Here is a 12857-nt window from a genome sequence, read left to right as displayed (position 1 = left end):
AAAGAGAAAGAGGAAATCAACACACCCATAATTGTTCCCTTGTGTCACCAATAATAGTTCCTTCATTTGCTCGATATTGGCATGTCTATAGGAAGATGATGTGTTCATCTCACAAACTCTCTTCAATCAACTCAAAATTCAATCTTGTTAAAAGGGTGTTCTTCATATTTAATGAAAGATATAAACCTTTTAATTAATGATTCATAGATATTTATAGCAAAATCTCTCTCTTTCTATCAACATATCTTATATTAAATTCTTAATCACATATTTGATATATAATACCATTTAATGCTATTGATGATATGAAGTGGAGGAACAAAAGAAACTGGTGAATCATGAATTTGACATCTAATTCAACTGTCAAAACCTTGAAATGCTATTTTTAACAGGAGTACTTTTTTTTTTTTTGTTAATTTTGAATTTTAGCTATTATGTTGAAAGTGGATAGAATTGTATTGAGGAAAAATGGAAAGAAAATGTGTTAATGGGGGCCCATTTTGGCATTTGCTTAGAGAGGAAGTGAATCAGAATGGGAGCGTAGGTGCTTCATTCAAAAGGGGTTTAAAAAAAAAGGGCAGAAATGGACAAGGCCTAGTGGCAATGAAAGAGGGTACAACTGTACATGTAAGTAGTCCATGACATAGATACAACTCTCACATGCTGTGGTAGATGCTCCTAGAGAGAGAAACCGGGTTCTAGAGAGAGAAAGTGCTGTTCTTTTCTGTTTGCCATCTTTTGCAGTGTGGTAGCATTGTTGGGTTTCTCAGAGCTCTTTTTATTTCTGGTGGGGTTTAAGGTGAGGGATGAAGCCAAGGAAGATTTCGATTTCTGTTTTTATGCTCAGAAATGTTCAATTGCTTCTGTGATTTTAAGGAACCCTAATTGTGCCTGAGATTGTGCTGCTCTGGTGCGTGCCTCTGGGCATTGTTACGCCTATCGGAGTTTCTCGGTCGTGTCTTTTTTGTTGAATAGTTTTTTTTTTTTCTTTTTTTCTTAGTGTGTGGTTTCTGATTATGGGTTGTGAATTTCTTCTTCGAGAATCTGGGATGCGTAGGGTAGGTTGTGATCTGTGTTGAGAATGAGGGTTTGTGCTCTGGATTTGCGGTTCTGTCATCCATTTCTGGACCTGATGTTTGTTCTGTGTCCCAATGCTGCTTCTGGATTTATGCATGTCGATTTTATGCTTCACTTTTGTCCCGGAATTCTGGGTTCCGCGTCTCTTTCAAGTGATTTGCTGCTTTAATTGAAGGGAATATTTAGTATTTAATGAACATGGGAATATTTATTAGATTGAAAGCATATAACGTGTGCGTGTATTAACTTTTAATGTTATTAAAATTTCTCTTCTTAATATTTTAGCTTTTTGAGTTGTATAACTTTTGGTTTCCCTCACCGTTCTCTTTTAAAAACGGAGTTGTGTTCTTGCCAGGCATAAACTACTGGAGGATTGCATGTGCATTTTGATTCAACCCAACCTTTACATTGCATTTGGTCGTGTGTTTCTGTGAATGTAATGCTTATTCGGAAATATTTACAAAAAAGTTTCTAATATTTTTATTCTAACAGCATAAAACATTGTTTAGTCATTTTTTGTCGTTAAAAACCATTCTATATCACTTCAATTTTGAGCTTGAATTTTTTAACAAGGGAAACCATGATGAGTATTTGGAAGAAGTTTTTAATGAGGCTTTTTTAGTTAATAATTTGGAGGGTACTCACTGAAGCACTAATACTAGATCTGCAAATGGCACTGGAAGAAATGAGTCTCCCTCTGTCGAAAATCATTGTTGCGTGAAAAGTATATTATTTCTGAATTCTGATTCCTTATCCCTTAGTTTGATATGCTGTTTTTGTCCGAGGAGAATATTTCTCTAGAAGAAACTGTTGCATGAAAGTCCATATATTCTGATCCCCTATGCCATGGATCAACAATGAAAAACACATGTAATTGTGGGCAAACAATATATTGTTGCTTTGCTTGGTCTTCTTTGGCAGTTAGGCAGTCATGTTGATGCAACCAAAAGAGTACTTATAGTTCCATATCTAGAAGATAAGATGAAAGTTAACTTATTCCAAAACTAAAAACTTCCATATTTAGGTGTTTAAATGCTTAATTACTTTTGTGGCTTTTTGTTTGTTTATAAATACAGTTTACCCACACCTTGTTTTACTTTACATTTTGTTACAATGAGATGAGATGATGGGATATTCGGACTTTAGTGAAGAGAGATAAAGAATCTTTTAACGAATCCTTGTGATGGATGCTCATGGGTGCAAAATTGAATGTGTAGCTGTTGTCCGATAATCTTTCACCTTATTTACATTTCAGTTTTGTATTTAATGCAACTATGACTCTGAGGGAAAATGATACCAATAAATAAAAATGACACTTACACGATTTCTTTTATTGTTGTTGTTGCATGATATCTTCCATGCATATTTTCTTTCAGAAATTTAATTAAGGTAAAGTTTGTTTTGAATCTTTTAATTTCAAAGACAATTTAGTAACATCTCAATTTCTTCTGCAGATTCTAAAGCCTTTACCTGGAGAACTTTTTCTATTAATTGGGGTCAATAGTGACGAAGTATGTCAACCTGTAATTTATGGCTTCATATGTTGGTTTAACTTTTTGTAACGGTGCCAACATGTAGACCAGCAACAGAAACCGCATAGTGAAATCGCATCTGTCAGCAGAGATGTTGATCAGCAACGAAGTAGAGGATTTGTTTGATGATAACTTTGAAGGATCTAACGAAGAAAGACAAATTTTTTCAGAGGTCTTTTCTGGTAATGACATTTTTCAGTCCAGTCAGAAATGTGTTGTTCCTGGAGTTATCAGCTTTGAACATGAATCTGCTAAAAACGCATTTAAATCATTCTGCTCTAGTAACGAAAACTCACTTGCATTGCATCCCTCGTCTTCTAGACTTACACACCCTGAAGAGGGGAACTTTATTGTAATAGAGCATTCTAAAGAGGCTGCTCCTGGATGTTTGCCAGAGAGTTTCATTTGTGAAGAACAGAATGACGAGGATGTGAATGTCAAACGAATGAAATTTTCTCTGCATGAACTTGCTTGTAGTAGATCCGATTCAGAAAAAAATTTGAGTTTACCACGACTCTCAAAAGTAGCAGTTTCTAACCTGTCTAATGCTGGTACAGGCTGTGGTAGAGAACCAATTGCATTCCGGTTGGTTGAATCATCCAAACATGGTGTGATATCTAGTTGTTATCTATTGAACCATAACAATTTAAATAAACAAGCTGTTAAGGATGAGATAGATGTTACAAACTTTAACACAGCAACAGCAGACGGACATATTGCAAAAGAAGTGTCTGTAAGTAAAGCAGCTGCTTCTCCTGTTTCCCAGGAGAGCTTTGCGAGCAGGCTTGTAGTTACTAGTCCATCAATCACTGTTGTGAAGAAGTCTGGGTCTCCTTTAAATCCTGAAGAAATGCCAGAATTGACTAATGTGGACATCTCAAATTCACCCTCAACGCTACAGGAAGAGGACCCTCGTACTATTCTGCAGTTTCAGATTGTTCACTTGCTTACTATGGCAGGGTGGACTATTGAGAAGCGACAACGGCCGAGCAGGCGTTATCCAGAGTCAGTTTATAGGACCCCAAAGGGAAAGCCTATTCGGGAATTTACAAAGGCTTGGAGAATATGTGGTGAGCTATTGTCTGTTGAAAAATGCAATTTAATGTGCAGAGATTATAAGGAATGGACTGATATTAGTCAATTCTGGTCTGATCTATCCAGTGCACTGATAAATGTTGATAAAACAAAGATGCAGTCAGAAGACCCTGCTGCTGTGTTGGCTTATCGATGGTGCCTTTTGGATCCTTTTGTAGTGGTTATATTTGTTGATAGAAAGATTGGTGCCCTGAAAAAGGGGGAGGTAGTGAAAGCAACTTGGAGTTTAGTTTCTAGTAAGTATAAGGTGTCTTGTGCTCCCATTGATTCAAGGTCTGGAAATTTGAATCAGGTACCTGGAGGGTCTAATGTAAATTCTGTTCGTCAAGCAAAAATTAGAAATTCTAGAAGTCTTGATAAGCAGAGTTCAGAAAACTATCAGGAAACAGATAATATTATTGATGGACATGCGCCAATGGACATGTCAGAAGAAAATAACACATCCAGTGTAAGCTATGGCCTGGTTCATTCTCATGACTCAAGGGCTATACAACAGTCTGAGTGTAGTGAGGAAGACGGTGGGAAAATCATAGCAGATCCTGTATCTGGCAAAGATAGCACATTTTCTGTTTCTAATCTTACTCTTAGAAAGAAAATGAGAAGGAAGTGCAAAAGGGTATCTGAAATTAGAATGAGTATGTCCTACCATGGTGACATGCTGGGCTCAACTGTCACTAACCAGGTGCAGTCACTAGATGGTGAAGCACGTGGTTTGGAAGAGGTCAAGAATTATCTAGACGACAATGCTGGAAGGAAAAGAAGCTGCAGAAAGTTATCATCTGCTACTGCAGTTCAGAGAAATATCAGGAAAACAAACTGCTCCGTAAGTGGAACGGATAGGTCTAACAGATGCCAGATTAAAGATGATGATTTATTGGTGTCTGCCATATTCAGGAATAAGGACTTCGGGCCAAAGGCAATCCGGGGAAATTCTAGAGCTAAATCCTGCAAATCAAGGGGCCAGAGAAAACTTAAAAGCCAAAAGGGTCGTTGCAGGTTGCTGCCAAGGAACCCCTGTAATGGAGGAAAGTACAATAAGGACTGTAATAGGTCTTATATGGGTTCAAGGACAATATTGTCCTGGTTGATTGATAATGGGATCATATCTTTAAATGATGTGATTCAATACCGAAATGCTAAGGATAATGTTGTCATTAAGGATGGTAGGATCACCAAAGATGGTATTATATGTATATGTTGTGGTAAGGTGCTTACATTATCTGAGTTCAAGTTGCATGCTGGGTTTACATTGAATCGCCCCTGCATGAATATTTTTATGGAGTCTGGCGAGCCCTTTACATTGTGCCTCCTTCAAGCTTGGTCAGCTGAATACAAAGCCAGGAAAAGTCTGAATCAAGCTGTGCAGGCTGAAGATAATGACAAAAATGATGATTCATGCGGGTTATGTGGTGAAGGGGGTGAGCTGATATGTTGTGATAATTGTCCATCTACTTTCCACGCAGCTTGTTTGTCCACTCAGGTTTGTCTGCTCTTGGTCTATGCAAGCTTTTTTCTTTTATTTTTGTTTTGGAAATCCTAATATAAGTGGTTGATATAACAGGCTCCTATGCCATTCCTCTGTGTGTATATGTCTTTGCGTTAGCATAAACATGTTGTTCTGTTCCTCCATCAAACTGTACTTGCAGTATAATCTTTCTGAGCTGTAGTTAGGAATGTTTATTCTGACTCAGCTGATTACTTGAAAATGTAGCATATGATAATTAGAACAGTGTACAAGTGAGTTCCCTTCTGTGAATATGTATAAATGATCAAGGTCGTCCACTGTAATTTAATTGCTTTTACAGCCCAGTAGCCAAGAATTAACGAACTTTGTGCTTAGTTTAGCTGTGGTTTGATAAGGAAGTTCAGTGAGTATACATTTGTGCATTAGTGCCATAAAATAGTTGGGTTTATCTTATCTTTTACTGTGTAGGAAACATTTGGTAGTATTTTATTTAATTATAAAACATCTTTAAGCAAATAGGGTGAGATTAAATTGTTAAAAAGATGTGCTTTTGGTTGAGTCATGAGTTGAGATTGTTTTGAAAATTATTAGATTTATGTAAGAGATAACACTTAAGAAAAAAATGTTGACATTACAAAACAAAAACGTTGGTAGTTGCATATCAAAATATATTTATTATAAATCAATTAAAAATAAATGTGTAAATGCTAAAGAAAAATTGAAACAATTTGAAATACGCTATGTTGATTGTGTTATAGTTGTGGACACTCATATGGACCTTTCTCAACAACAACCTAAAATATACTATTCCCTTATTGTCTCTAAATCCATCACTAACAAAAACAGTAGCATATTAGGTTGCTCTTCAACCCATAACATCAATAGCGAGAGCTTGGTACAAACATCTCAAGGGATTACAAAAAATAAATAAAAAATTATTCATTAATCATTTCATGAGAAACTCATTTATTTGGTAATTATTTATTATTAAAACATATTAGTAATTTAAAATGATTCCATTGTAACCAGAGACATGAGAACATACAAAAAGTTAATGTGGCTCAAAGGAAAATTACATGCTAACATGTCAACTCCACGACTTGTGGTTCAGATTTTATATATTATATACAGTAGATAGTTTGATGGTATGGATGGGTTGCTTTGTGTTAGTGTTGTTAGTGTTTATATTTGTTTATTTATGTTGCTCCTGTATTGTTTCTTTTCATGTGATGTATTTGACAATAAACAAGGTCCTTTTATACTTTGTATTTTTGTGGATGTGCTTATTGTTCTTGATGTGATTATTATCAAGTACCTTAGAAGAATAATACAATCTTTTTTTGCCTGTGTACATCAGGAGATCCCAGACGGTGACTGGTATTGTGCAAACTGCACTTGTAGGATATGTGGAAATTTGGTTATTGATAAAGACACTTCAGATCTGCAGGAGTTGTTACAATGTTCACAGTGTGAACATAAATGTAAGTATGCCCTGTATGATCATGTTGCATTATGACATTACCAATGTCATGGTTGTAGACCCTGTAGGGTGTAGATAGACAACAAGTTATATAATTTTTTCTTGTTTGAATAATTGAAATACTGTAATTTGTTTAATGGATAAACAATTTGTTGGTTTGATTATTGTCACGACTATGTCTGAGTCTCCTTAAATGCCACAATAGTGGGAGCTTCATGATCTCATGCCCTTATATATTTATTACAATAAGTGACTTAATAATCATGACTGAAGATTTCTTTGATATGAAGTCTATGCATTATTTTCCCTTTGTAATGCTTCAATGATCCGTCTGACTATTGTGATCTTTTTACTAAATAGATCACGAGACATGCCTGACAGATAGAGAAACAAGAGAAGGAGCGGCCTCAGACATATGGTTTTGTGGGCACAGTTGTCAGGAGGTACTATACAACTATTTCTCAAATTTCTAGACTTCCATTTGAAATAGATTTCTTGAAATAGCTTATTATTTTTTATATTACACGATGATGTAGTGGCTTGTAACGTGAGTTGGTCATTTTACTATCTATAATTTGAAGATGTTCAAAGAAACTTTGGTTCATATTCCAAACCGTGTGCCACTTTGGTCTCCTTAATTTTTTTTTTGTTCAATTAAGTCTCGTTTTGTGGTAAATAGATTCAATCTAGTCCATACGGTCTTGTTAATTCAGTCTTTATATTTATTTTTTTACACAATTGAGTCCCAATTTTTTAAAGAATCGAGCAATGTTGTCTCTGTCCAAAATATAGTTGAAAAACCAATAAAAATAAATAAATTATAAAACTTGTTCTATTTTATGAAAAATTATAATAGAATATTGTTTATGTTATAAATATGATTTAAGTAGACAAATTAAGTTAAAAGATGTAAAATATATCAATAATTTAGTTTAGATTTCATGTGAATATTATCTATTTTTTTGGAGGAATTAAATTTATAAATAAGCTAACAAAATGAAATATACATATATATATATATATATATGTATATATATGTATATATATTTATTTATTTAATTTTTCAAATATTAAAAATTACAAAAAATTAATTTAATTTAATATTTAGGTGGAGTGATTTGATATATAAATTCTAAAAAATTATTTTAACATGGATATTGGTCTCATTTTGGTAAGGACAACATTGTTTGATTTAAAAAAAAAGGGATTTAATTGAGTTAAAAAACAATTATAGAAACTGAATTGAATACAAGAACTTGTCATGTGGTTGGCACTGGTACTAGAAGTGCCCTGACACGTGGATTAAAACTTAAAAAGAAAATCGGAAAAGAAATTAAAAGTTAGAAGAAAACTAAAATATTATTGGCACTGGTACTATGTTAATGCTCTTTATACGGAAAGAACGAATAAATTTAATACAAATGGGACTTAATTGAAAAAAAATAAATAAGGGACCAAATTGAATAAAAGCAACAAAAATTTGGACAAAAATAATAATTAAGCCTAAAATTTATGTAAGTGGTAGATATAGTTTTAAAAGTTGCTTCTAAAAGTTGCTTTTTCTCGGCACATAAGTTTAAGATTAATAAATTTGAAATTTAGTCTGAGTTGAAGAAGAGTTGAAGAAAAGTTCGAGTTAATTAATAAGGTGATTGTGATCTCCTTCAAATTCTTCTATCCATATATAATTTAATGGTTATAATAATTGATAGCAGTATAACACAGAAGTATCCATGACTCTAGTGTTTGCCAAAAGCAGTACAAATTGGATAGCTTTTGAAACCCATATAGAATGTGGAAGAGTCTAGCCCTGTGACTAACCACGTAACGTAATGTAGACTTGTTGGCATAGTTGTATCCAATAGAATCACTTAGTATATAAAGCTGGGAAGCTTTAATTCCCTGTGACTTTTCAAAGCGTTGACATTATGTTTAGCTTCTTTTCTTTCTATCCTTAAGGGGAAGAAATGTAAAAGTAGTCTAGCAGTGTGCCATAAATACCTGGTAAATTATCCTGGTCCAGTGGCTCTCCCAGCAGTTTAACTTCACTACAGCAGCCCTCTCTTGCCTTTTCAATTGTGTTTTACAATCTGATGCAATAATTTAAACAATGAAAACCTTATCTGTCTCCGTGTGAGGTTGGCTACATGGATCACATGCCCCCATTGTTAAAATCCTATTCTGGGTAAAAGATCTGTTACTATTAAAAACTGTTTGTTGTAATAAGCTTAAAGCTTAGAAAGCTTTGGATTGACTGCTTGAATGGGAGTGTTGGAAATAGTAAAATGTTGTAAAATAGGAAATAGCATGTTTCTGTATCACATGATAAAGTGCTTTAGTTTTCCTGGGAATTAGTGTTTTGGAAGTTGGACTTGATTGGTATAGCCTTGGAAATAGTCTCCACTATATCTGTCAAGACTTTAGAGTCTATAGATATGGATGGTGTGCATAAGTTGAGTACTCATTTTACTTAATTAAAAAAATCTCATTTCCTAAAATATTCTGTTCTTTCTCTCCCTCTCCCCCTCTCCCTCTCTCTCTCGCTCTCCCAAATCCTCATCTAAATTCAACAGCTTAAGATATTCAGTCAGGAAGAAGGACTGTTTTACATTTGAATAATTATGATTTCTCTATGTGGATACTCTAGTTGATGGTAGAATAATAGGGTGGGTGCATTATTCGTATGATTTTTTTTTTTGGGTTTTAGTTAACGTGTGTGTTTTTAGCACAATATATTACTGAACAAGATGAATTTCTTTTTTCACCGTAGTCTCAGTTAACATTTTTTTTTGTGGGCTAAGAACAATATTGTTTTCTCTTCTGTTGGCAATGAATACTCTATTGTTATTGGTATAATAATGTGTTATTGTATTTGGACATACTAATCCTATTATGTTAATAATCAGGTCAAGTACACACTACTTGAATAACCTAATTATGCTACCCAAGACTTTATTCAAGGACTCGATATTCTTGTTTGTGCAGGTGTACACTGGACTCCAATCTCAGGTGGGGTTAGTTAATCAAGTTGCTGATGACATCTCATGGACGCTTCTTAGATGCATTCATGATGACCAAAAAGTTCATTCTGCACAGTGGTTTGCCCTAAAGGCAGTATGCAATACGAAATTAGCAGTTGCTCTTACTATCATGGAGGAGTGTTTTGTGTCAATGCTTGATCCAAGAACAGGCATCCACATGATACCTCAAGTTTTATACAACTGGGGGTTAGTGCTTCTTCCCTTCATTTTGTGTGCTTCCTTATTTATAGTTTTATACCTGTCTAAGTAATCTCCTGCCCCTTGTACTCTTTTTTAAATTTTATTTTGATTTGAGAGGCTTTATTTCAAGTGATGTTCAGGTCTGAGTTTGCTCGTCTGAATTTTCAAGGGTTTTACACCATGGTATTGGAAAAAAAGGATGTGTTAGTATCTGTAGCATCTATCAGGTAAAATTTAAAATAGATATTTTTCTTATGAAATTTATGGTGCAATTTGATGTTTGTAAATGTTTATTCTTATCTTTGTGTGAAGTGGTTGTAGTTTAGATACTATTTTAATCTATAAAGGCAATTATTTAAATGCCGTTCACGGAAGCTCAAGCTTCTCTTCCAGCTGATTTATAGTAGCATTTATTTGATTTATACAAGATGCTATACTTGTTTTATTGCATTGTTCTCATCCCATTTACATTTTTACAGGGTGCATGGAACCACAGTAGCAGAGATGCCTCTAATTGCTACTTGCAGTCGGTTTCGTCGCCAGGGAATGTGCCGTCTCCTTGTGAGTGCCATCGAGGAGGTACAATTTGGCTAGTTTCTTGTATTTGTTCAACAAATTGTAGTGATTTTTCGCTTAGTGACTTCTTTTTCCTATAATTGTTGAGTTTGAAATTTTCCCGCACTTCATTTTGGCCTTTTGTGTTTCTAAATTTATCTGCCATTAGCAGATGTTAACATCTTTCAAGGTGGAAAGGCTTGTGGTATCAGCCATTCCTGATTTGGTTGAGACATGGACTAAGGGCTTTGGATTCAAACCCGTTGATGATGTTGAAAGGAAAAGATTGAATAAGTTTAACATGATGATATTTCCTGGGACAGTGTTTCTTGAGAAACCGTTACACAGGAAGATGAAAACTGAAGGTAGTTTTTTAGTCTATTTTGTTTAGTGTACTATTTTTGTTAAATACTTAACTAAACTTAATTTTCTTTTCAGTTGAAACAGGACTGTGTGATGAATCAACTCAAGCAACAGATGAATCCGTCAAAGTATGCATCAGTTCTGAAGGAATGACCATTACTGACTCATTTCTACCAGATGTTGCAAACATTACCACCAATCAAGTTGAAGCAAAGTCAGAACATGAACCTGTGGACGGTAAAATTCAGCCAGACAATGAAGCTGGCAGTGATACCCTGAGAAAAGACAATACACAACCTGTTGACACTGCATTGGAAGCCAAAGAATCAACAGAAATAAGTAGTAGCTGTTTTACGGAAGAGATCATCCAGTTGACAGTGTCAGGTGGCTCGGAGAAATCTATGGAAGAGAACAATGTGAGCGAACTGAGAACATGCAATAAAGTGGAAATGGAAAGTGATTCAGTACAGCAATCTAGTGAGAATTTTTGTGCAATCAAAGATGGTGCTGAACCAAGTATAAGGATTGTGGAGGAGAAGAATATCAAAATAGGGGAGGGTCAGGAAAATGCTTTGCAGGGCCATTTTTCAAATCTATCCTGCAAAACATTTTTAGGCAGCAATTTTGACACGGATTCCAGTATTGAATGCTCAGTGATGTATGATGAAACAGCTTTTTTTGGAACATTTGCAAAGTCTGCAAGCTGAATCAGAAGTTGAAAGAAAGTAGATGTTTAGAGAGATGTTGTGATGCTCATAACAAACTTGTGTAGGGTATCTTACGGAAACTAACTGCAAAATATGGAAACATAAAATGGGTTCTAGACAACAGGGCTAGATAAGTTAAAATTGTGACCCATTGTGTGTAGCTAGGGACTTAGTGTGCAGCATAAGATGGATGCAAATAAAAATGTTTTTTTGGTCTTGCCTTGGTAAGGAAGATAAGATGTGAATGAAGGTTGTGCTGTGCTACTCACAGATCTCGTTAGTTTACTCAAATCTTCTTATCATAAAGAATCATTCAGCTTCATCAAGAAAAAAGTTAACATTTCATAAGATGGTCTGATACTTGTAAAGGCTAGTCTCAACAACGTAGCAAATACTGTTGCAACGTGGTGCAATATGAATTATCTGCTGCCATTGCATAAATTGGAAATATTAAGAATTCTACTCTTTATAACTTTGATTAATTGAATGTGATAATGGAATGATGAATGGATTTTTATTAATGTTGGTGATTTATGGACATTCTCATAATTAAATTTGGACCTAATCTATTAATTTCATAACTAATATCTTCTCAAGGTTACAAATTAGCTGATTGTTCTTGCACTTCCATAATTTCATCTTACAACTCAATGGGGTGCAGGTTGAAATGTATGTAGGTACAGAAAGAAGCTGCCTTACAAATTTTAGGGTAACTAGGCTGCGGGTCTGGAGTTGAGAGGACTATTTTTTAGTGGCACTTTCTTCTTATACCCCCATAATTTCTTTATATACTCTTTAAAGTAAAAGATATTTTGTTCTGTATAAATAGCTAAATTGGTAATTGAAATTTCTAAATGTCGAAGATATTTAAAATGTTTCTAATTAAAATTTTCAAACAAATGGGTAATTGAAAGATTCTTCTCCTTGCATTTAAGTGTTGAAGATATAAGTTGTATTTTTTTATGTATTATATTTCAAAAGAAAAAAAGTCTTGTATTGTTGAATTCACTTATCTTTCAAGGATTTATGTATAAACAGGTTCCTTATATCTTTAAAGCTTTTACCAAGAATTATGGGTTATTTGTTTATTTTCCTAAAAATTTTTAATGACAAGATTTTGTTTTCTCAATTTTCTTGTACTATATGTTTTTTTCAATATTTTTTAAATAAAATTAATAAAAATGTTAATGATATTTTTAGTTTCTAAACTTATGTCAGAGATTGGAATTCATCTCTATTATATAATATTTTTTAATCTAATGTTAATTTTTTTTGTTAAGTAGTATTTTTTATTGATATTTGTGTTATTACATCATTTGGCATGTTCTTACTAAGATAAATATATTCATTTCATTTTTAGAG

The 12857-nt window shown here is 34.0% G+C and overlaps 1 protein-coding gene across 3 annotated transcripts; it reads left to right on the top strand.

The window, feature by feature from the left end:
- Positions 1 to 598: 598 nt before the first annotated feature.
- On the top strand, positions 599 to 11530 carry LOC106762103 (increased DNA methylation 1). Of its 3 annotated transcripts, XM_014645817.2 has the most exons (10): positions 600 to 799; positions 2532 to 2791; positions 3167 to 5184; positions 6527 to 6650; positions 7010 to 7092; positions 9635 to 9876; positions 10011 to 10097; positions 10350 to 10449; positions 10598 to 10790; positions 10864 to 11530. In XM_014645817.2, the coding sequence occupies exons 2-10, from the start codon at positions 2701 to 2703 to the stop codon at positions 11493 to 11495; spliced, it is 3570 nt and encodes a 1189-aa protein (XP_014501303.1). In that variant the 5' UTR covers positions 600 to 799; positions 2532 to 2700; the 3' UTR covers positions 11496 to 11530. The 3 variants fall into 3 exon arrangements, with proteins under 3 accessions (XP_014501301.1, XP_014501303.1, XP_014501302.1); XM_014645815.2 differs by having other exon boundaries at positions 599 to 799; positions 2532 to 5184; XM_014645816.2 differs by having other exon boundaries at positions 796 to 910; positions 2532 to 5184.
- The last annotated feature ends 1327 nt before the right edge of the window (positions 11531 to 12857 follow it).

The sequence above is a fragment of the Vigna radiata genome, chromosome 5 (assembly GCF_000741045.1).
Source record: "Vigna radiata var. radiata cultivar VC1973A chromosome 5, Vradiata_ver6, whole genome shotgun sequence".
Classification (NCBI taxonomy): domain Eukaryota; kingdom Viridiplantae; phylum Streptophyta; class Magnoliopsida; order Fabales; family Fabaceae; genus Vigna; species Vigna radiata.
Note: the sequence above shows the minus strand (reverse complement) of the source record. Positions and strands in the feature narration are given on the sequence as shown.